This window comes from Falco rusticolus, chromosome 9 (genome assembly GCF_015220075.1).
Source record: "Falco rusticolus isolate bFalRus1 chromosome 9, bFalRus1.pri, whole genome shotgun sequence".
Classification (NCBI taxonomy): domain Eukaryota; kingdom Metazoa; phylum Chordata; class Aves; order Falconiformes; family Falconidae; genus Falco; species Falco rusticolus.
The window spans coordinates 14,186,913-14,212,337 of NC_051195.1; the positions used below are offsets into that span (position 1 = coordinate 14,186,913).

Below are 25,425 nucleotides of genomic sequence, written 5' to 3' on the forward strand. Positions count from 1 at the left end.
AGGCACTGTACTTCTGAAGCACTGGTCTAGTCTTTCTGCACAGGGGAAAGGCTATGCCTATCTTGGCTTAGAAAGAAAAGACACTTTTGATCTTTGTTAGTAATTCTGAGGTATGCTGTAATGAGAACAAAGGCCACTCGTTTCAGAGGATCAAAGCAATTTCCAGTATGTTGAAAAGATTATCCATCCTGCACCAATAAACCATCATTGGGGAATGATCTTACATTACAGCAGGGTTTTGAGTATTGCTGTCTGTGCTGGTTTATGCATAATCTCAGAGACTCATCTGAAGGGCTCCAACGGACCTCTCTGAGCAAGTTATTATTTGCTAAAAGAGTAACTGGTTTGCTTGCTTCAACAGCCTTGTGGCCTATTACTAAATTTCACAGACAAGGACCCTTTAGGAAGGATTCCCCCCTGCTGATTCCCAAATGTGGCTTTTAAGAAGGAAAACAATCTCCGTTTCTGTCTTCCAGAAATATTATACCATCTTAGAAACTGTCTTTAAGAGAAGGGAACAGTAATGTTATCCTTTGTTCATTAGTTCCTTCTCTATGAACTTAGAGATATAAAGAAGTACAGAATTATAAAGTTCTCCTTTTAGAAGCTGATTCCACAACTCTCATGTCCAGCCACACTGGAATGAAATATGAAAGGTGAAGGGCATGTGTGAGATCTCTGAAATTAGCTGCCCCTAGTATATCTTGAGTTATCTTGTAGTTTTTACAGATTGAATATAGGATGCTTTCAGCATGTGCAGTTCTATCAGAAATGTTCCGAGGCTGCGTTTTTTTCACAGGCTTTGCCGAAACATCTTACGTAACACCTTGTGGGCATACAGCTCAAATTAATTTCCAAGTATGAATGACACGTTATTAATGGTCCTCCAATTCAGGTACTTCCAATCTTATGTTTCCTTTTTCTTGCTTAAAAAATAGTTTTGACCTTTTGCTGCACAGAAGTACATCACTAAATTACCCCTGTTGCCAGAGGCTGCAGTAGCTCCCAGCTCCATGTCAGGCTGCTTGAATCCACCAGAGGCAGTGACCGTTGCTTTGAAGTAGTTTGATTAACACCACAGTTTGGAAATCCCTGGCTCATTCTCCCTTGGGCAATCTCATATTAATAATTCTTTGTTGTCAAGGTAACTTACAAGCTATTGTTGGTTAATTATTTATTTAATGACTTTGAAGAAGAATAACCTAATCTCTGTCAGCCTCTAGCTGTAAGATTTTTATAGGGGAGAACTTAGCGTTTTTAACAAGCTAGTAAAGAAAGAAACATTTACGTCATGGATTATTAACTTTGTTCTAGCTAAATTAATGAAAGTCTTTTCGGAATGATTTTGTTCTCAGTGTCTTTAGTATCATATCCTGGAAAGTTGTTTTCAGCGGGTGATCATCCCAGTCTGGCATTCTGACAAGGCTTTTAAAGATCAGGCTGTTCTGCAAGCTCATCCAAAAACTCATCTGTTCTGAATGCTTTGTGGAAAGCCAATCTTATTCCATCAACCTACTTGTCAAAATTTTGCTCATGCCCTTATTTCTTGCACATATAATATACCCAGCTGATTTTATACTTCCACTGGAGAAAAAGCTCTATAACGTTTCTGCCTTGGCCATTTTAGACTTCAGAGGAAAACATTTATCTCTTTCTTAGCCTTCATATATGCTTTTCTGTGTCCATCTCTCTTACTTTTTTGTAAGTGGAAAAGAGACAGTTTAGAACTTGCTGTCTTCCATTGGTGATGTGTATCCTGCGCTCTGGGCCATCAGCATTGTCAGTATTGCCTCATATGGAAGAGAATACTGAAGCGCTTCAGGATTTATAGTTAAATCTGATTAGTCCTAGACAGACCTGGTATGTATCCCTGCATGGCATTTGAATGGTGTTTACTGGGATTACCACTATTAAACGGTTTATATTATTTCAGACATAGTCTTACAGAGTCAATTTGAAGACATTTTAATGCAAAGCCTGCTTCTTTCCAAAATCTTCCCCTTTTAAGTATTAGTTTTGCTGCCCATTTACAAATTGATTTTTGGTGAAGATCTTTTTTCTTTCATCAGGTTATTCATGATGTGTTCATAAACTCAAAATCAAATTATTTTTTCTGTTTATGTTCTTGAAGAAAGTTATTTATTTAGAAATGTAATTCCCATTAGTTTGTTTCTTCCCATATTTACCATTTTTACAGTGACCAAGCTTAATCTATGTGAGATTCTATTTATATTAAAATATATTACAGGGACAGAGTGTACCTGAAATCATTTAGAATGGTCCAAAATATATAGTAAGATTAAAAAGGCAAAAAAGAAAACCCCAGCAAACTGTCACAACATTCATGAGGTTATTCCTCAAAGGATTCAGAGTCCAGCTTCTCTACTGAAGAACTATTCCAGGCACTGCTTGGACATATTTGAAGGGAAGATGTTGAGAAGTGTGGGAGGGTATTCATTGAAACAGCTACTCCTCTCCCTGTGTAGAAATTACATTCTTCAAAGACTTGAAGACATCAGGTATCTTTGTAGGCACCTCTTAGCAGTTGCTCCTGCAGAGCTCCATTTTGATTTATGATCTGTCTTCTCTTCAGGAATGACTGCAGTTTAACTATTGTAAATGGAGATGTTTCTTGGAGGTGTGTTTGGCTGCCTAAACTGAAGGGCCTGCTCCTGCAGTTTTGTCCAACTAAATAGCCTAGTCTCATTTGACCTATTTACACTGCTGTTATTACACAGCTATTAAGTGCTACTGGGGCAGAAAATATTAAGCCCTATTAAAAGCATTTACTTTCTCCCATAAAGGATTGATGACCATCATTTTTCTTTTCTTTTCATTACAAACCTGTATTTGCATGTCTCTTCAGCTAAATTTAATTTGGACCTTTGGCCAGGTGTTCAGTCACAGTGAATTTTTTTCTGAATACCACATGAATGAAATGTATCTTTGAGCTGACCTTACTGCCCATTGAGGAACATAATCTCTCCCTGAAGCCCAATGGGATATGTTTTATACAAAGTGTGTTAGCAGAAGAATTGGTTAAGAAAACCCCAACCAACCGTGGGTGTCCTCTGGCCATGTGGGATTTTGCAAGCAGTTTGGAAGCTACAACCCCAGGTATGTCCTGAAACAAGCTTTTCCTCTCTGCTTAGGCTACCTCTTTTGACTTCTGGAGCTCTCCATTTACCTGATTGTTTCACTGATTTTTTTTTTTTTTTTCACTGCTTTATCAGGGAGTGGACAACAGTGGCTAGAAGAAAGGGTCAGTGGCTACATTTTTTATTTTTTATTGCCTCTGAAACCTAATTGGCACCCATATTTTTTAAAAAAGTGCCATAGGGTAAAATAATAATCTTGTACTCTGTTTTGCAGTTCCAATATTACCTCTTGTCCCCTTGACTCGTAGTTGTGTTGAGTTTTCCTTATCAAATGTCTCCTGCTAGACTTCCCCTGGACAGTTAGTGTGAGCTGTGCCAAGTTCTTGAGATGTTTAGTGAGCAAAGCCAATGCCTGCAGCTAACAAGCTTGACCATTACAGGGTAATCCAGGCCTTGTATTATTGTTAACATGTTTTTATAAAACATACTGAGTAAGAAAACGCTCATAATTATGATAAGTACTCATAACAAATAGCTGAAGGAGGGTGAGCATTCAGAGACTAGAAACTGTAGGTAGGGAAAAGTGGTGTGAGGTGTGTAACGCAGTAAAAAGGGGGGAAAATACAGAGGAAATAAAAGCTGCTTATCAATGAAACGAGGATTCTGAGGGTGCAGTCTTCCAAAGAACTCCTTGGAAGCCCAATTGTTTGAGATACTTAAAACTAGAATGGGCAAAACACTAAATAATACACCAGTTAGATTCCTTACTGTCAGAAGGCCTGAATAAATATACAATTGAGATCTGTTTTTCTGTGTTTTTAGGATAATTTTATTCAGGCTTTCATTTACCTCATTGATAATAAACAGCCCTTTGGAAGTTTGAAGTTGACATTTGAGTCTCTAGTGAACATTTGGGTTTTGACTCTGGTTTCCTCATGAATGCCAGACTACTGGCTGTGATTTTGTTCTCCCCAAGCAGTGAAGTGTGTATGTCAAACATCGGCATTCATGCGCGGTCTCATGAGGGGTTCTACAAGCGAGAGTGGCTGGCGAGGTGTGAGCAGGGCCAGGAGCAGCGGCAGGCACCTCGGCTCCACCGAGGGCGGCCCTGGGGGCCCTGCCAGCAGGGAGGGCAAACAGGCCGTGGGCGCTGGTGGGCACCTCTTCGGTGGCGTTCCACTGGTCCACATCACCCAGCAACTGGGCAGTGCTGTGTGACAATCTGCACAGGTCAAGGGCGCTCATCCTACCTGAACCTTAAGGGAGAATGGTGGGCACCTATCTGAGAGCCAGGGCTGCAACTCCGGCTGGGGGGTCTGCACCATCTACCCTGGCAGTGGCAGATGCCTCCACCCAGATGGAGCTGCTGAAGGGAGAGGCTGCAGTGCAACCCTCAGGCTGTGGGAAGCACCTAGTCCTTTCTCCTGAGGTAGGGACAGGCAGTGAACCTGTCTGCAAAACCTGTGCCCAAGTGGAGGAGCTCCTGCAGCAGGTGGCTGGGCTGCAGGAGGTGGTGAGAGGACTGTGTAGCATCAGGGAGGCTGAGAAGGAGTTGGATAGCTGGTTCCAGGAGGCTGAGAAGGAGTTGGATAGCTGGTTCCAAACACAATCTGCAGTGGATATCACAGGTTGCCCCAGAGAAGCTGTGGATGCTCCACCCTGGAAGTGCTGAAGGCCAGGCTGGACGGGGCTTTGAGCAACCTGCTGTAGTGGAAGGTGTCCCTGCCCATGGCAGGGGGCTTGAAACTAGATGATCTTTCAGGTCCCTTCCAACCCAACCCATTCTATGATTCTATAAAATTAATTTAAGAAAATGAAACAGGTCAATTTTTCAGTCTCTCCACTCTAAAAATATCCCTGTAAGCAAGCCGTTATACTATAAGTAAACCATCAATCTTCACTGCTCCTGGTAAGATGCATCCTGTCATTAGAGGCAACAGTGCATAACTGTGTTAGGCAGTACTTGAACTTTGAAAGTTGAAATGCAGTTTCAGGGCATGCTAGCGTCTGCGTACGCAAGCACAATAATATCACTCCCCAGGCAGCAAGCGCTTCTGCTGCTGGCAGGCTGTGCTCGGTCTGATCTTCTCTTCCATCTGCTTCATCCTTGGAGCTGACTGCTGTGGCCACTCGCAGGGTGATTTTGGCAGCAGCAGGGTACAGATGCCCAGTTTGGGAATGAGTTTTTGAAGCAGTGGCATCTGGGTGTCAGCTTGTCTTTCCTGGTCTTGTCTGGCTAGACTTCTGGCTCTGCTGGCAACTCAGAAGTTGGGGTCAGCCTTCGTAGCTTGCTGGCCTTCCCAGAAGAGCAGTTCTCTGTGATTAGTGCCTCTGAAGGAGCTAGAAGGTATCTTCATATGTAAAACTTTAAAGGTAAAATCACTCTGGAAAATCTCATGAAATTAACATAAAACCCTTTATGAAATGACATTTAATAATGTGATAGGGAGAGATTTCCATTCTCATTGAAAATTTCTGCTCTGCTCTACCAGTCTATGGCAGATTGTTTCTTCATTGCAAAATAAAGGTTCAGAAAGTCTGGAATGATATTCAGAAGCTATACCAGAACATGCCTCAAATTACTCATGTACAGGGCATACTCTTTAATATATTGGTGAAACAGTCATCATCATTCTTATAGCAGACAGATCAAAAAGATCAAAATACTTCCAGCTTTTCAGGTCTCAGCAATGAGGTGAAAGAGGAACTCAAAATTATTGTTTCTTCCTTGAAACAGGAAAAAAATGAAACACTTTGTTCTAATCTAGGAATTTTTGTTATATGAGGGGGAATCCCTGCAAACAGGTATATGACCTTCCCTCCTCTGTTCCCTCTATGAATATATAAATAGGGGAAATAAAAAATCCTCCAGAGCTTGGAAAACCCAAAGCAGCCAAGTACATTGCCTTGACTTTTGTTCTCTCCTGCTTTGCTGCAACTCTAAATCCTACCTGAAGACTGATTTTTAAATTTACCGTTTTCTCATGCCTCTGACAGCACTGGTGGAAACAGAATATAGTTGATCCCTCAGGTATCTCACAAATTCCTTTTCAGTGGTCACACTTGTATTTAAAAAGAGTTTGATAGTTAGCTGAAAATTAAAATGTGTGCAGTTGCAGAAACAAGTGTATACAGGCTTTGTCCACTGAACCCTTTTTCTTTTCACAGGAATACTATTCTGGAGGTTACAGCAAACTCCTCTTGCAAATAAAAACTAGTACATATGCAGGGCTTTTGCTGTATTAAAATGAATATAATAGAAAATAAAGAAAAATATTATAACCCTGGATTTACTGTGAGATCAGGCCAGAATTAGTGTGTCTTGGTTTAAGTAACTTTTTTCTACAAGAAAATACATACATAATAATTGAATTCAGGTGGAAAGTGAGTATTATTTTGAGAAGAGAAGCATATTTGAGGCATTTAAGTTGTTCTTATTTTTCTCCATGTGAAGAGAATTTGAAAAAAAAGAAGATAAAAATATACCTCGCAGTAATTTAATAATGTATCTTGCTATAGGTATTGAAGGAATCAACTGTTCAACTACATTCACACAACACTACTCAGGCATTAGATTAGACCTGGTTCCATAATTTTGTTTTCTAGCACAAAGCTAGTTGCCATTTGGGATTAGGCAAAGACATGCTGTCTGTACTGTTGTGGCTGATGAGGAGCTGGATTTTGCTCTGCACACTGTGAAGCATCAAAAGGACATTATTTTCTAAGTTACCAGGATATTCTTGGCTGTTCTTGGTTATGTTTTGCACTTCAAAATGACTCGACCTAGAGGACTACCAAAGCAATACTATTATGTTAACATCCTGCCCTCTCTTGTTTTATATAAACTCACTGTCTACACACTGAATTCTGATCACTGTGCAAACCTAGATGCTTTGGGTCATGCTTTATAAGTTTTAAAGGGTTCTGTCCTTAGCAGCGTGGACTTTTATATTTTGTGTTAATTTATGTCTACACTAGCAGAATGAGCAAATAAAATAATAAAAATAAAGAGAATTGATTTTCTTAATATTACAAATCCAGCCTCAGTTGTGGAGGTTTTGCGGCTGTTTTTTTCCTAGCTTGCAAATTTTCTATTCTAAAAAAGAAGTGTTGACTGTGTCAATAAAATTCAACTTCTGTAAGATATTGACTCTTCGAGTGAGTAGAGGGTAAAATGTAGCAATGCATGCATGTGATTTTTACTGGAGTAAATACTCAGAATATGATTATATGAAAGAAGTGATTTTGCCCATTAAATAGTACCATATACTCATTTTTTTTTGCATGAGGCTTTCAGTAGAAGAGAACTGCAGTGGCAAAATACCAGTGGATAAGTGTGTACAACAGGTTGTACATAATATTCTTTCTATGGCAAATAGCAACATGCTGTGTTCTCTCTAACATTTTCTTCTGCCTTGGTACATATGTGTGACACGATGTAAGTAGTGGAAAACCCTCTTGTGCAGCTTCTTTCTTGCTTTCAATCAGTTTATATCATTCTTTCAAAAGAAAACAAAACAATAGTCGTACAAAATCCATTATAGGTCTAACTGAACTATGAGGATTAGTTTGGTAAACACGTGATCGTTTAGTTTTGCTCTACAGCAGAAAGTAATTTGAGTTGGATGCATGGTCATGTCGGCTAAGATCCTCAAAAGCAGTTTTCTCAAGCTTTCAGTGCATTACACTTGCACAATGGTGGCGGCTTCTCTAAGAACATAGCAAGCAGAAAGAGGAGGAAGGCAGTGTACCCTGGTACATCTCGTATTTCACCCTAGAGCTCTCTGCTAGTAAACCAAGAAAACTGGTTTTGAGAATGAGGCTGCAGTTTTCCAGAACTGAAAAAGAACAGTGCCAAACTGAGAAAATGCAAAATATTTCTGATCTGTGGTGGTTCCAAGGCAACAGTGAGTTGTCAGTTATACGTAAGGGAGCGAAATCAAATTCAAAGAGGAGCAAAGAGGATCATAATGACACATAAGAAACAATATTTTTCCTCATGCATGTAAAATTACTTCTAAACAAATGGGTTTTGTGGTGTGTGGTTTGGGGTGGTTTCATTGTTGGGTTTGGGGTTTTCTTTGGATTTTTGTTTGGGTGTTTTGTTTGTTTGTTTGTCTGTTCTGTGGAGAGTAGCTTAGCACAGAATAGGAAGAGTGCCCTGTTGAATAATGAGGATTTGCTTGGTTGCTTTATCTGAAAGTTGTTTGGAAAATATCTGCAGAGTAGAGACACAAATGCAACTGAGCAGAAGAGACTTAGTTGCTGGGACTCACTAACTCTTTAATCACTTTTCATAAAAAAAAGAGAAAATCTGGAAATTAGCTGCTTTGGAAACTCTTTTAAAAAGAAAGATTAACTGAATAAAATAGCAAATGTAGGGAATGTGAACTGCTTGTTCAGGAAGGCTGGAAAGAAAAGAAGGGAAAGAAGATTGCAATGCCAGGTGGGAGAGATTCTCAGTGATCGTATCTCACAGGTTTTGCATTATTTTCATGTTAACAGCTCTCTTTATGTTCAGTCACTTAAATAAGTGGGTATCCTCAATCTCATTTTTGTGTATTTTCTTCCCATTTTGATTCTTCCAAAATGGAATTTTTGTTTATATATCTTTTGTTCAGATTTACATATACTAGAAGATTTTTCAAAGTGCCTAGGTTCTCAGTTTATGTCAAATTCCAGATCAGGGAACATGTACCATTTTGCTTCTGAAGATTAGGATCTTAAGATATCAGAAGCTTACTTGGAGCCAGTGATACAACAGTAATATATGTTTAAGCTTTCACAGCTGAGTGACATTTTAATAGGAAGTATGCAGCTGCATTTATTTCTACATGTAGCTGTTTCCTGATCTCTAGGCACCATTTTCTATGGTGAATTAGAGAAATCTGAAAGATAAATGGCAAATTTGTGGATCACCATGAGTAAAGCCTTCAGCTAGGAAAGTATCTTTTTGATAATAATAATAATAAAAAAAAAAAAAGCTGTATCTGGCATTTGATGCTGACTGGAGATTTGAGTTTAGCAAAGAGTAAATCAATAGCTCTGAATTTGTGTATAGGTTTGAAGAAGAGTGCATGCAAACGCTGGAAACAGGTGGGGGTTATCTAATTATTTTTTTTTAAATCACTTCTCTCAGCCAGCTACCACTGTTAAAGTTTTACCACTTGTGGTGGATACCATGGCTTAATAAAAATCTGATCTTGTATCACTGGCTGTGTCTTGGTTTGAAAAATGAAATACATAGTTGAGCATTACTAGTGTGGTGTTCTTACTAGAGCCTTTATCATAATTATTGTTCTCTTTAACTCTCGTGTAAATTGAAGAATAAGGCGGTTAAGATCAATAGCTCCAGAGGAAGTAAAGTAGTAACCAGTCTCTTGTATATTTGGTGGAGAGAGATGATAAGACCTAAATAATACTGTTATTTCTTCTCCCTCTGTTCTAACAGTCACATTAGTATTGTATTTTGCTGTACCAAAAATTACTGAGGAGATTTCCCGAATGAACAAACAGAACAAGAACTGAATTCCATTCTATCCTTTTGTCCTTGCTGAAAGGACTGACAAAGTAGCAATCCTTGTCTTTCATTGATAGCTGTACTCTTTCTATAGCTTGAGTTTATATTTGAAGTGCCATCTCTTACATCTTTACAGCCCTGTGTTGTGCTGGTGTAGGCAATGCATAGGAAATGCAAAGATGCTGGAGTCCCTGGGTCAGAAGAGCCCAGGTGCCAAGCAGGAAAGAAGGTGGGAGTGAGCACTGGTATTTGTCTGAATTGCCTTGACTGTCGAGCGTATCAACCACACCCAGCTTCTAGTTTTTACTTCTGCTGCCTTCTGTTTTCTTTTGTTTATCTCCTGTTTTTTACAGTTTCTTCAAAAGGATGCTCCAATAAAGGGAGGCTCATTCTTCTTATTCTTGCAGGTTTCCAACCTGTACCTGTATGACAGTGTGCTCATGCTGGCCAATGCTTTCCACAGAAAACTGGAGGACAGGAAATGGCACAGCATGGCAAGTCTGAACTGCATGAGGAAATCCACCAAACCTTGGAATGGAGGACGATCCATGCTAGAGACTATTAAGAAGGTGAGAATAGACAAACCACAGTCGTGTGAGTAATTGAGTTGCTTCATTTCTACTTGAGATTAGTTTTTGAAAAGGTTTTTGACCTCTATCCAACTTTTCTTTGATTTATTACAAATAAGTGATTTACAACTACCAGGAATGATCTACAGCTATTAAACAAGCAAATGATTTATTACAAACAAATTACACACCCTGCAGTGTTGCTCTGGTGGTGTGTGTTCTACTTCTGTTATTCTCATAGCTACCTTACTTGGAGGTAGTGTGATTAGGAGTAGTCATACAAATTATGTGCATGCATCATCATAATTTCCCCAACAGAAGAACTTCAGGAGCTCAAGGGGCCAGCCAATAATAAGGTTTAAGGCTTATGTTCCATTTACTACAGCTCAACTAGCTTCATAAGTGAGCTTAGCATTGGTATCTATTTGCGTACTACAGCCCACAGCAAAAGGGATCTGATTTAGCTAAGCTGTCACTAACAGTTACAGTCTTGCAGTGTGTTGAAATACTCAAATACGGACAGTACTATGGCTTTGCAGATGCGTGGTAACTTCTTGTATGAAAGTTATTTGATCACAAATACTAGTGGAAAAAATACTCATTTTTTACTCTACTAACTTTAGCAATTATTTGGAAAAAAACCCCAACCGATTCCCCATGTATATTGATGAAATGGTTTTCATCTAGTCAAATGATGCAATCTGATGGTGTTATGTTATTCTCTGACAAGTCCTAATGACGCCATCCTTTGTTGCTAAATTTATTCAAACTATAGTGTCATTTCAAGCCTCTTTGCTCAAACCCAAAATCAAATTCCATGATATTTTCACACAGAGGTTTGAATAATACTGAAAATGTTATCTTTTCTTCATGCCTCTCTTGGGAGCACAGCAGGCATACTCTTTTTTTTTTTTTTTTTGGACTTGGAGTTCATGCCTTTGTATTCAACTCCAGAACTGAACCTGCTGTCCCAGTTACACTGAAAGACCTGTTGTCTCCTGACCCACCAAGGTCCTTGGCCTTTTCTTTGGGGTCTCTGTGAACGATGAAGATCTGGGGAAATGTGTTGGGCCATCACTAGTATTTTTGTATTCCAAATACACTTGGGGTAGATTCCATCACTATCATATATCTACTCCAGTAGTATTTGGAATCTACTACTCCAGTAAAGTACTGAAAAAATATGTAAAGTCTTAGTAAAGCGTTGACAGAATTTGTATTTCCATGAACACATATAAGGTGGATATGTTAGTGCTAATGTAATTTCCTGAGGGGGGGTGGGGGAAGTCCTTTTTCTGGCAGTACGTCTGAGCTGTCGAAGAGCATGTGATTGTCACAGTTATGTTCACTGTAAACATTTTCAAGCACATTTGGCGTACCTTTAATGAAGAGGAGTGTTTATAAAGGCAAATTTGTTCTGTTCTAAAATCTCTGAAATGTATTTCCTTAGGGCCATATAACTGGGCTTACTGGTGTTATGGAGTTCAGAGAAGACGGCGCCAACCCCTATGTTCAATTTGAAATACTGGGCACTAGCTACAGCGAAACATTTGGCAAAGATGTGCGAAGGGTAAATATATGCTGCTTCTTTCTCTCTTTTGTTTTCCTCTAAATAATATAAATTCTACTTCACAGGAGAAAGTGTTACTTCTTAAGAATGAATTAGTGCTACCGCTGCAGAATAAATTTGCTATATGAGAGACATTTTCTAATATCTTACTTATATCTGGAAAGCTATTTTTATATTGTTAGGCAGGAGTCCTGCAAGTTGTTTCCACTTGGGCAGTAATGATGCAGTGCCGTAACAATACTGTGAACATAATAGTGAAGACTGCACAATTCTGCTCATGTGTTTTATTGTTAAAATTTAACTGATATAACTGGTGCCTGTCTTACTAAGGAAGCTACCTGAGAATACAAATCACCTAAACACACAAACATGTTTCAAAGTATAGCTGCTGCACAAATTAGAGAGGAATAAATAAAACTCTAAAGAGGGTAATTTCCAAAAGGGATGATGCTGTATCATGTAAAGTGAAGGATGACCTATCAGTGGTAGCTGGTGCAACAAGGACTGATGTGGTTTAGAAGGCGGTTAGAGTGGTTCCATGGGGTTACTAACACAAAATGTCATGGGCTGAGAAGGCTACCTTAAACATGTTTACGCAGAGGGGATGCTCCAAAAATACCTGAAACTTTCAGTTGAACAGTGAGGTTCTGACTGGAACCTGAGCGACAAAATGTCTCTAAACTGGTCAACTCGTTGAAATACAGATGTTACCACTGCATGGTCAATGGGTCCTACACTAAACAGAGCTGAACAAAGAGGATTCCATGAAGAATTAAAATGTACGACATTTTCTATTTTCATTTGACCATGAGTTTCTTTGTTTTATTGTGATTCACCTGAATCGCATGAGTCTAAATGGAAAAACATGCAAAGAACTTGTGTTTACATTACCATTTTAAACAGATAAAACAGATTCTTTCAGAGTATGATTTGGCACAAGGATTCTGGGCATGGAGCCCAAAGGCTTACAATATCTATTAGAAACCCAACAGAAGGAAGAGAAGTATTTGAGATGTATAAAGCTCCAGGAGATATAACTGAAAAACTTCCGTTGCCAAAAAAAGTCTTTGAAGACTTCAGACTGGCTAGGCACTCTCCTATACTGTAGTGATCAGAAATACTATTTCTCAGTCCACTTTCATTTCTACATTTCTACATTTCTACTGCAAATCAGAAAGTCTAAGCTCTAAACACTACCTGAATGCTGAACATTTTTCTCGGTTTTTGGAAACAGTGTTGCCTATTTAATAAAACAGAGTTGCCTTAGGAGGTTTAGGAAGCAATTCCAGTTCATATACAGAAGTATGCACCTCACTTTATGTACGTGCATGCAAAACAGAAGTACCCGGTGCCATGTGAGGTGCTGTGGACTGTCCAACTGTGGTTCCAGCTGCCACTACAGCAAAGCGTGAGCGTCCTGTTAAGTGCTGTGTTGTCCCTAGCAGATGGATGCCATGGGGCATTTAAGTTTGGTCCCATTTTGTTACAGAATTCCCAAGTGACTTTGAGCAAGTCACATAATCACTTTATGCTTCGATTTACTGTCAGTAAAATTGGCATGTTTTCCACTTAGAACAGGTTTGAGGCCTTAAAGGAAAATTATGATGTGAGTCTACTTTATTACTTTTTTCTAATGTACATTTCAAATATGGTAACACGTATACAAAGGCTCTCACTTCAATATATGTAGCCCACTGACCAAATTGACGTATAATCCAGATGTGTGAGGTGGAGATAGCTAAAATATCACTCAAAAGGGACCACAAGGCAAAGAAATAGGTAATATGACTAAATGAGAAAATGAAAATGGCTAAACTGATATACTTCTGATCACTTTTGATCCCTAATGGGCTACTTTGGGATTAGGTGGTTAATATAGGGAGTCTTTCCAAAATGAAAGGGAGTATAATTCTAAATGGGTAAAAAGCCTACTGGCTGTGTACTACTCTGAGCGAAAATGAAGTTCTGAAAATGATCCTTTTAACCTAATATATATAGAGAGTAAAAAGTCAGCAATATGTTAGAGAACTCTATAGAATAACTTGGAAGAGATGAAGTTTCTTACAGCAAAGCTACCATGGAACTACTGGTATTCAATTATTTAGATAGCCTTTTTATTATTGCAGCAAAAATATCGTGCAGCTCGAAAGTACTTTTAAAAGCGTTGAAAGTTATGCTTGTCACATCGATATTACTTGAGTGAGAGATCAATTCTGATTTATTTTCAGTTGTTTCCATATCAGCCTTTCCTCAGATTCAGCTGTGGGGGAACATATTTTTCATGAAACACAGTGTCCTTTCTGGATGCTTTTCTTTTCCTCTGTATGGAGAGCATCTGTATCTATCCATCCCTGCCCTGACCCTAAAAAAATCTTTGCACTTAGGATCCATGACAGGGTAGGGCAAAAGTGGGTAACATGGAGTGTTGAGCTTTGGAAGGAATCCAGTCAAAAGCTAGTGGACTTTCAATACTCAGTATCCCTTGGAAGGTTCCTCAGAGGTCATTTCCACCAGGAAGACTCCTAGTAGGTTGTCCAAGGTAGTAACCCAAATCTGGCAGGAATTTTCAGGGCCTTTCTGTAGAGGCATCTCAACTATTCCCTGTTGCATTGAGATCTGGTCTTTCTGCAGAAGCAATTGTTCCTTCCACTAGCTGTGAGTGAATTATGAGTGCAAGTAAATACATGTATTTTCTTGCTTTAGTGTCCCTTCTCCTTTATTCCACAAGTCTAACACCACAGTTCTGTGGTAAAGGTCAATAGTGGCTTTTATGTTTTTTGTATGTGTTTTCTTTCTCCTTTGAGCATTCTTTAATGAAAAGGAAACTTCAGAAAATACTCTATTTTTTGCTTTAAACATAAAAGTACAGGGTATGTCCCTTAAGAGGTATACCATCTTGCTTTACAAAAGATTCATGTGATTGCCTTCTATTCGCTGTGTGCATGTGGAGGTTGAAAAAGCATGGTTTATTTGTGCTTAAAAAAAGAGATCAGTGTGGTGACTTGTCAAAGCATTTGAAAGTTTAAGGATAAGAATGTCAGAGAAACTGAAGAGGCTTAATCTAGTGTTTGACAATTTTCAGTATGATTTATGTTCCTAATGTCTGTAAATACCTCTTTAAAAATAGCAATCTGAGTATATGTACATGTAAAAAACAAAAAAAAAAAAAAAAAAAAAAGGGGGGGGAGGGTAGAAAAATAACTGGAGATAAAGAGATAAGGGGACTGTAGAAAGTACAAAACATAACAATCAATCAGAAGGAAAAAGTAAGAAATTTTAATAGTTGATGCCACGCTAATGTTTTAAAATGAATGAAATCTCAGTGAAAGAAAGAGTGAAAGAAACACAGATGACGTATAACTTGGAAAACCAAGAAAAAATGGTATAAATGTTCAGGTGAAGCATATGGAACAGAAGGAATAAGACTGATAGCCTATTATATTCAAAACCCTTTGAGGTTTTTGGGATTTGCATTTGTTGCAGATAAAAAAACCCTTCTCATTTCACCTTTTATGTCCACCTCCCATGCTAAGGGTGTACGCGTCAAATTAAGCACCAGCCTTAACCGCTGTATTTGCTCGTCTACTCATCATTGAATGATCTTCCTCTGAATTCAGAGTTACCAACATGCTGCTTTTTTTATCTTTTAAATTCTTACTGATTAGTCCTTTATGAATTTTTGTTTCGCTTATATAGATGCGTAAATGCTCTTTTGTATGTTTAAATTTTTAGGTCTTCTGCCATTAAGCTTCCTGAGCCTTTGGGTTCATTCCCAGCAGTGGCAGTGGTTGGGGGTGATCATTATGTCATTTTGCTTCATTCTCTCACTGTCCCCATCTGTAGCATGCAGTTTAGGGTACTTGACTACTTTGCACAAAGTTTTGAAGTCTGATGGAAAAAGAAAAAAGGACTCTAGCAAAAACATTTAGCTGTTAGAATTAAGAAATTGAATGAATCATAATATTAAAAACTATATTCCCAATTTCATGAGAAACCACCCCTTCAGGGCTTGTTTGGAATCGTTGATGGAGAACTATGTTCCACTGACAGTACAAGGGACATGAAGCGGGAAAGGAGGTCAGTACTATGTTAATTCCCTCCTTATTTACCATCAATATTACTAGTTCTTGTTATTGAAAGCCTTGCTGTAACTTTCAGAACATCTGAGCTGGTTTATGATCTAGTCATGAGAGCAAAAATAAGGGAGTCAGAACTCCAGAGTAGTAATGCTAGCAACTCACTGACTCACGGTGAGCTCTTGATCTGTAAACCTATTTGTTCTTGTTTGACCATGTACGCAGAGAATACAATAACTACTAACTGCCCTTGTAGGGATGTGATTAGGCTAAGATAACACCTGTGAGGAGCTTTATGATCATCTTCTTCTTCATCCTTGGCAGGAAGAATCTTCTGTAGGTGTGAGATGATGTTGTTGTTTAGTTTATTTTATGACAGTGTTCATGTTTTTTATAAAGCAATCTGCAATTCTTTCCCAAGTTGGTTAGAATGAAGGCAGAATTAATGGTTTGCACACATGCTGTATTTCATAAGAAACATTCTGTTCAAAATGATAACGTTTATCATTGGTTATTCATTTCTGTCAGTTGGTATGTTTTATTTTTTTTTTAAATTAGATTTTCTTGAAATATCATCTGCTTCATAAGCAGTCATACTTGTTTCCTCCACCACTTCTGAGGCAGATTGCAGAAGCCACTGTAAGTGGTTTTGTGATGTTTCACAGTTATTGAAACCCCATTTTTGAAGTCTGATACAGTGCTTTAATTGGGATTATTACTTTTAGACAGAATCTCATTGTTATTGTGATGAGAAATCCTGTGTTTCTTATTCATTCCCAAGAGGAACTGTATTTTAGGGGTCTGCATTATTAAGTGCTTCCATCTGCAAGAATATTGCCAAGTCACATCAAACGCCTCTAAAAGATATATACTGAAGAGAATTATCTTAGGTGGTTACTACTGTAATTGAATCAGTTTTACTCATATGGAAAAATACATAACTAGATTGCCTGAGTTTAGCTGTAAAACAAATGCCTGTCTCCTGTTTGAGCACTTCATAAACATGCACTTGGGTATAATAATTTGGTTTAATCTGTATTGCCAAAATACCTTTCAGCTGAAATGTAAGACTGAAGTCTTGGCTACCTCTGATGACTAAAGATCCCCTGTTACTTTGAAAAGTGAAGGGCTAATAGTTCTCTCATTCTGGGTAAACCATAACTTCCACCTATTTGCATTTGGTTTAACTTTCTCTTTCTGTTTGAGCTGATTGAGTGTCATGGTAGAATAATTTGGAAAAAGTGTATTGCGATTCACCCTATAAATACACTGTGTCAAACTGAAATAAAATCTGGAGTATTTTGTTCAAAATAATAAATCTCTTTCATTTTCTAGTTGTAATTTTCTATAGGTATGTGAGGAGCAAAATTAAATGCATTTCTTGCAAATTCCATAAATTGAATTATTCATGATGAAAAATACAGCTGAACATATAAGAAATATCTACGATCAGATCAGGTTTTGAACTATAGAAGAATACTAGAGAAAAAACATGATGAGTCTTTTTCCTGAAATGAAGTGGGATACCTGTTTGCCCAAGTTCTGCAAATTGTGTACTTCTTTTTTGTAATTGAAATGTTCCATGTTCTGCATGCTTTCATTGTAGAATTATAGCTGAATTACTACACTCACTAACTGAAAGGTAGGTAAGCAAGTTTAGAAATGTATTTTTTGTTGCAGATCTGTGATACATAACTCTTTAATTTTTTATTTTATTTTTTTATATATATTTTTAGAAAACATTGCCAATGGGACCCATGCTTTTGCGTAAACTGCTACTTGTATTTGCAAACACAAAATGCTGTATGTATTTGCAAATTATACAAGTGTTAACCTCAAGTAAAAGGGATGTCTTGCAAATTTTGGTTGGAATTCCTCCAAGCATAAGATCATGCTGGTCTTCTCCTTTGGAAGACTGTGCGGCTGCTTATATGACATTTCCACAGCATGAAGCTTGAGGCTAGATTTTAAAAAGCAGCCATATCTGAGTTATGAGCGGGGCCAGGATACCTACAGCAATTAGGATGCTGCTGAATTTTCCACAGCCCATATGCACCACTGCCTATATATTTAGAAATTCTGTTTAATTTGTAAATCACATACTGTGTCATACTTACCAGATTATAATGAATATCGGGTATAGCATTCTCATTTTTCAACATGTATGCAATATTGCATAAAATTGGGATGTTAGGAGTGTTAAAATCAGCCTTCTAAAAATGGTTACATCTTTAAGTATGGAGTTTTCATCAAAGCTCCTATAATTTATTGATGCATCCTAGGAGAGTGTTCAGAATGGGATGGAGAGAAAGCTGCTTTCTGTAGCTCAGCTCATGAAGAATTCTGTGCTCAAGTGTACACACTATGAAGAAAAATGTATTTCCGTAGGGAAACAGGTCAAGATTTTCTGAGCTTAACACCAAAGAAAATAGAAAGTATTTGAAAAAAAAGCTTCACAAGTTCTTACCTTTTTGGAAATCCAAAACCAGAGATTATTTGCTATTCGGTTTTGCAAAGCATCAATCTTGAAAAAAGACAATAAGCCCACTACTCCAGAAAAGAGGGACAGTCTGTCTTTTTATTTCCTGTCCTAAGAAATATATTTGAAACATGACTGTTGTTTAAAAATCACCCCATAACCAGAAAAAACAGAAAAACTTTCTTTTGAGTGTCAGACCAGCTTTTTCAGCATAACGTCTGTCTAGCAAAATCACTTTGAAAGATATTAATGATAATGCTAAAATACAAGCTCAGTTATTTTAATTAACACATCGGAGAGATGTCATCTTGGCTTTCGTAAGCACAAAAATGAAGGAGTTCTAGTATCTGTTCATTTGTAGCATGATTTCAGTGTTGAGAACGGTTGCAAGGACTGTATGTTGAGGGAAACCATGCACAGTTTCCTTTATATAGTGCATTTAATTCTTCTAATTATTGTTGTTGTCTTCCATCATTTGGTAAACTGCAAACACATGTAGGTGCCAAGCAGTTTATGAAGTAATTTATTTCAGCAGTAATTTTAAAATCCAGGATAACTATGTTGTCTTCATGTGTATAGTGGTCTGATGTAATCAATATGTCAAAAGGTGGAAGTTTAAATACAGGTAGTTAAGGTATTTGATCATGCTACGTCACAGTTTTGTTATATGAATAATGACCAAATTTTATGCTTTCTGTTTAGTCCCACCAAAATAAAGAAGAAATAGAAGTTAATTGAAATCGCCCTCCTATTTTTGCTTTTATTTCTGCCGTTTCATGGCAGATTATATTACTGTATACCACTAAACACTTTCACATGCCGGTTTTCATAGGGCAGGTTTCATGGCAATGTATCTTTGTGGTCAGCCCAAATGTGGGTCATGAGGAACTTCTATGTCACAAAATGCCACAAACTATCTGACTTGCTTTGGCTTGATTCCTTGATATCATTATACTTTAAAGAATAACCTTAATTCCTCAACTTACTTTTCTGGAAAGATACATGCAAAAGGGCATCAGAGTTCTGATTAAACCTCTTTGTCCATACTGGCTAATTCACTGAAATAACCGTACTTGGCAGAGATTGCCTGCTGGTGTTCCAGTTCCTGTCAGAACTGCCTTTAAATTGAGGACTTTCTGTTTTCAGACCACACAGAAAACACTCAGTTTTACCTTAAAACAGGTACAATCTATAATTAGTGTGAGCCTGCGTCAAGGAAAGAATTCTAAAATGTGCCCGGTCCAATACCACAATATCTCTTGCTATAGGAATGAATGGATTTTTATATACTTGGGTAAAATACACAGATGTCACAAAATAAAACTTGTTTTCCGTTTTGAGACAGCATCCTTTTACTGGAATAGAGACAGTATCAAGCATAGGTAATAACTCTGAAAATGGAATATTCTTTCTGAGCCATGGCATCTATGTGACAGGCTATCAGATTATAGTATGTCTGTATTTTTAATGTGTTAATGAGTGTGATGTACAAATACATAACAGAACTTCCTGAAAATTTGATTGGTAACAGGACACATTTTTATGTTGTATGTTGGCAACATGAGGATCAGCTGAGGGAGCTGAGGTTGTTTAGCCTGGAGAGGAGGAGGCTCAGGGGGGACCTTATTGCTCTCTGACAGGGTCTGTAGGCAGGGGGGGTCGGGCTCTGCTCCCAGGGAACAAGGGACAGGACAGGAGGGAGCGGCCTCAGGTGGCACCAGGGGAGGGTTAGATTGGGTGTGAGGGACCGAAAGGGTGGTCAAGCATCAGAACAGGCTGCCCAAGGAGCTGATGGAATCACCATCTCTGGAGGTGTTTAAAAGCTGTGTAGATGTGGTGCTTAGGGACATGGTTTAGTGGTGGGCTTGGCAGTGCTGGGCTAACGGTTGGATTTGATCATCTTAAAAGTTCTTTCCAACCTAAATGATTCTATGATTCTAATATATAGTAATATATCCATGTTTTTTTAAGTATTTTCCAGCATAAAAGAGGTACAGGAGCAGAACACAATAATAATTTAAAATATTGACACTATTTTAAAAGTAAATTGTCAATATGTTGTCGTAGGCTGAAATGGCTATTAAATGCAACAACACATTTGAATTCCACTTAGACCCGAAGGGGAAAAAATTACCCCAACGACACAAAGCCTTTGAATACTGAAACTCACGAAAATCCACTTTGATGGAGATTGTTGGGAACGATTTCCAGAGGTTGAATCTGTTACATGAGTCATCCTGTTTGTCCTAGGAAGCCATGCCCTAGCTATTTTAAGTGAAAAATATAATTGCCACTAGACTGAATGGGAAATGGGATGGAGGTGATTTCTTAGGTGGCTGGCTTCCAGGTGCCACAGAGCTTAAAAAAGTGTTAATAACCTGAAATGACAGCTGGATGTGAAATGGTGAGTAGAGAATCACAAAGAAGAGGTGTACTTTGCTGACAGTGACTGTACACACAGCTTTTACTTCATGAAGGCAGGGCAGGCTCGGGAAGCATCCTGTTAGTACAGTACGAACCAGATGGAAGTGTCATGTAGAAGGGCTGAACCCTAGTATCTGAAATGGCCAAATCACCTTTGCAGTCAAAATTCTCTTATGAACAAATGTATACTTGTCCTGAAATTAAGTTGCAAGTTGCAAAAGCATCTGATTGAATGTTTTAAGACCATTGGGTTTTTATAAATAGAGTTGTACAGAGCATAAAGCATGCGGGATGCCAGCATTCTGCCTATTAATTTAAGATGCTAGGAAGAACTCAGTGATGTAAGTCTCTTTGCATATTCATTATTAATTTTTGCACTGTGCTTTGAGATCATTGGATGAAGGATGCTATCTATGATTATGTAATTCTTCAAACGCATGAAGTCAATCTCTTTCAGAGTACTACTTTAATGTTCCAGGCTACTAACATCTACTTCACTCCCAACAATGTCTTTTCTATGAAATAGTAAGTTATAAAGTCCCATAGAGTTTATTGATGACATCTGAAGAACTTGCAGGTATTGGGCTTTGTTGGAAAGCGGATGTAGTGAAGAGTAAATTAAAAAGAATAATCCAAGGACTCTCTGTTAGAGTTGAGGAGTTAAGGAAATACATGCTGCTGCTCATTATTCACAAAACAGGTAGTCAGATACAGGCTTTCTTTTAGGAAAATAAACAGCATAAAAATAGTTAAATCCAACATCAGTTGTTTGCATTAAAATTGCATGCCAAAGTCAGTTTCCGTGAATGTCAAAACTAATCAGAAGAAGGAGGGCTGGCTTGCTTATAGCAGTAAATTCCTCTCAAATGGAATACCACTGAAAAGTCCCTTCCTAGTGCTTTAATCCGGACAGAGCTTGCACTTGTTCCCACCATATCTGAATCTCACAATCACAGCATGGTCAGGGTTGGAAGGCACCTCTGGAGATCATCTGGCCCAACCCCCTGCTAAAGCAGGTTCACTGAGAACAGGTTGCACAGAGTTGCATCCAGGCAGGTTTTGAATGTCTCCAGAGAAGGAGACTCCACAACCTCTCTGGGCAGCCTGTGCCAGTGCTCTGTCACCCTCAGAGTAAAGGAGTTCTCTCTCATGTTCAGAAGGAACTGCCTGTGTTGCAGGCAGTGCCCGTTGTCCCTTGTACTGTCACTGGGCACCACTGAAAACAGCCCATCCCGTCCTCCTGACACTGGCCCTTAAGGTATTTGTAGACATTGAGAAGATCCCCTCTTAGTCTTCTCTTCTCCAGGCTAAACAGGCCCAGCTCTCCCAGCCTTTCCTGAGAAGGGAGATGTTCCAGCCCCCAGTTCCTGTGACATCTTTCCTGGTCCTGCTGTTTCTCTCACCACCACAAAACTTTGGGAAAACACCTGGGGGAAGGTGAATCCTTTCTCCTACATGTGCTGTTTTCTGGGGTAATGTGTCTGTGGCGAAGGTGGTGATGACAGTTTTGTGTTATGTAGTTAACTAACAGACGGGTGATTTTACTAACCTGGCAAGGGAATGGTGGGTTTCAGCAGACAGACCACTCTATCTCCCTGGATTGTTCATCCCCAAGTCTCAAATTATTAAAATCATATCCATTGTTAAAATGTGATTACTCTGCTGTGAGGGAAGTGGGTATGTTTTAAAACAGTTGAGGTGATACTGTTTGGGTATGATACCTGGCTGATACCAGTTCTTGGGCATCTGTTTTGTTTTGTTTTGAAGTAAGGGGTGTTATCTAAACATATGCAAGGTTGACAGAGTGCAAAAATAGGTATTCTTTTACAAAGCAAGCTAAAGGTTCCCAAATACAGTGCTTAGGCAGATGGGTGACTGAAGGTACCAAAGTATTTAGTCCCTGGAGCCTTACCAGAAAGTAGTTCTAGAGAAGTACAAGAATTGGCAGTTGCTTACATGAAGGGAAAAAAAAAAAAAAAGCTAATATCCAGTAACTAGGAGCATGGGTGATGTTTAAAAGTATATGAACATTTCAGTTTGAGTACTTCTAGCACCATCCATAATTTTCTTAAAGCTTTATGTGCAATTTATTCTGCTATAAGATTAATAATACAGTAAGGCATAAGTTAGTAGATGCTTTGCAGGATTGCTGTCTGAGCTGTATTGAATCTAAACTGAGGGCTCTCATTTTCTCGACGCTCATTCGAGATGCCATTCAATACCAATCTACAAGGCCATTGTAGCTATTTACATTTCAGTAGCACCTGGAGGCTATGGTTTTGTTATACCAAGAATTGCCCAGGTTGTTAACTGTATCATTATTGTGTAATACATAAACCATGTGGTTGTGTGCTCAGACACTTGCTGTTGTAGTCTTGCTACCCTGACAGGAAAATGCTGTCAAAATCTAAGTTTTGAGAACATTCAGTACTGGCAATTCTCCAGGGTGTTTGCTAAGATAGGCATGGATAGTTTTGCAGATAGTGTGTAAGGTATGTGTAACAGACACTGCTGCTCATGGCTCAGACTTGAGGAGGGAGCAAGTCCTGGTGAAGAATCTGAAGTTTTGTCTGCTTTTTTCCTTTCCCCTTTCCTAAGTTTTGAAATAAATAATTGGGAGTGAAGTTTTTCTTGGTAGATTTTCTGAACTTGATCAGTGATATTACAAGTTTTCACTAGAAATTTTAAAGGGAACTAAGTATTGTTACTCCATGTTTTTATTAGGGTAAGTGAGGGCAAAAGAGAGCACAAAATATTTACTTTATGGGCATGGGGAAAATGCACAAAGATTTTGTTATTATTTTTCATTAACTCTGGTTTCTGAGCGTTCAAAGGAGGACTTTTCCTCGATAGACTCACTGAAAGGACATTCAGCATCTAAAGCTCTTTTTTTCCTTTTTTTTTTTTTTTTTTTTCATTTGAACACAAAGGAACACAGTAACCAGTGAAGCAGAAAACACAGATTTGCTGGCTGAGCTGGTTTAAAATGAAAGAGCGGATCTGAATCTAGGGTACAGCCCATAGAGTCTGCTGCTCTAGAGTGACTCTCATTAAACAACATTTCAGTGGCTTTCTTAATTAAAACCAAATGTCCAATATTATTTGGATCTCAAGATAAATCTCTTATGTCAGGGGCTTGCTATCTGCATTTGCTTCTCTGCTTCTCATGCATCCCCCAGTTTCATCCCCAGCTACGTGGTCCTCGCTTGTATATTGCATCCTGCACCCTGGAAGCTTCTCTCTGTCAAGGACAGTCATTTGCCTCCACAGAAACCATCTCCCCTATTTCTATAAGCAATTCAGTGTGACCCTGTGTGCATTTTGGCTTTGCAAGATCAGTGCCTTTCTCTGTGCTGCCCAACCACAACTTCTTAATAGAACACAACATATAGTCATGCAGTGAACTGAGAGATTAAGTAGATGCCATCCATTCCACAAATCAATAAGACAGAGTAGAATTCAAATCAGTATTGGTTTCCTCCCTGTTTCTATTTTGAATCTCAGTGAAGGGTTTGGGCAAAGACAGTTGAATTGTTCCAAGATCTAGAACTGCATTATTTTAACTATGGTTTGATTTAATAAAAAAAAAAAGGAAAAAAAAATGTAAAGAAATGCCTAGTGTTAAATCTCAGGAGAAGAAAGGGAGACGTTTTCATGTATTTTTTATTATTGATGTAATGTATTTCTGTATATTTTGCCTATGAGTGGTATTACAAGACTTATTTGCACTATCAGCTCTACTATGTCAGCCATGACTTACCACCATCATAATGCTTCATCCAGGATGACTCCTCTTGATTCTTTACTTTTTCTCTATTTCTCCTATTCCCAAGATGTGGTGCAAAACAGTCATTTATTGTAGGCAGTAGAGAAGAACAAATGGAAAATACGGATTGGTTTGCTTTTCGTTAATACATTCAGCTTTTGGAGAGAGTCAGATTTCACAAGGAAAGGGGTTCAGATTAGACTAGAGAGGCATTTTTCAAAACTAATCAAAATTTCAAGGCATTAAGTAGTTTTGGCTTTAGAACAATTACTGCAATTACATTAGTAATTTTTCAGTATAATTTATTATGATATTTCAGGTTCACAAAAGAGAGCTTACCACAGTGCTAGCACTCTGTTTTAAGAAGCATGCTGCAGAAAAAAACATCCCTGTAGCAAAATCTTTCTGGCTTCAAGGTGGTATGTTACTGAACCAGCCATGGGGGCAGGAACACTCCAACATCCCAGCAAGTCACACCGTTTCCCCATTGTTGACCTGGTGTGATCATTCAGGTGGATTTGTTGATTATAACATAGTCCAATATTAGACAGTTGATGAGGATATGAGAGTAATTATTACCTGATAGCTGAGTCATCTGTGAAAAGTCAGAGCCACCATCACTAAAACCTTTGTGTCTGCCACAGAGGGACTCTGCTTTAGAAAACAAATAACCTCCAACTTAAGGGAAGCAATCTTCTGTTTATTTGCACTAATTGCATGCTTGCAATCTTCTCTAATTGCTTTTTGTCTTGTTCAAGAAACAATGCATTGCCTGCAAATTCTGTGTATATGTTCTTTATAGCACAGGTTGGCTAGAAAATGTCATTTTAAAACCGCATGTATAGGTTGAACTATAGTTGCCCTTATAAGATTTTATCCTAATAAAACCAGGAAGCAGATTTCCTGGCTTAAAATACATCAGT

General features: G+C 38.4%; 1 protein-coding gene across 1 annotated transcript in view; it reads left to right on the forward strand.

Annotated features, from left to right (window-relative positions):
- Positions 1 to 25,425, forward strand: part of GRID1 (glutamate ionotropic receptor delta type subunit 1) — a 544,725-nt gene that overhangs the window by 432,427 nt on the left and 86,873 nt on the right. Inside the window, exons 7-8 of the mRNA XM_037400885.1 lie at positions 10,026 to 10,187; positions 11,638 to 11,757. Of these exons, the coding sequence (XP_037256782.1) occupies positions 10,026 to 10,187; positions 11,638 to 11,757 (282 nt within the window). The remainder of the gene's footprint in view (positions 1 to 10,025; positions 10,188 to 11,637; positions 11,758 to 25,425) is intronic.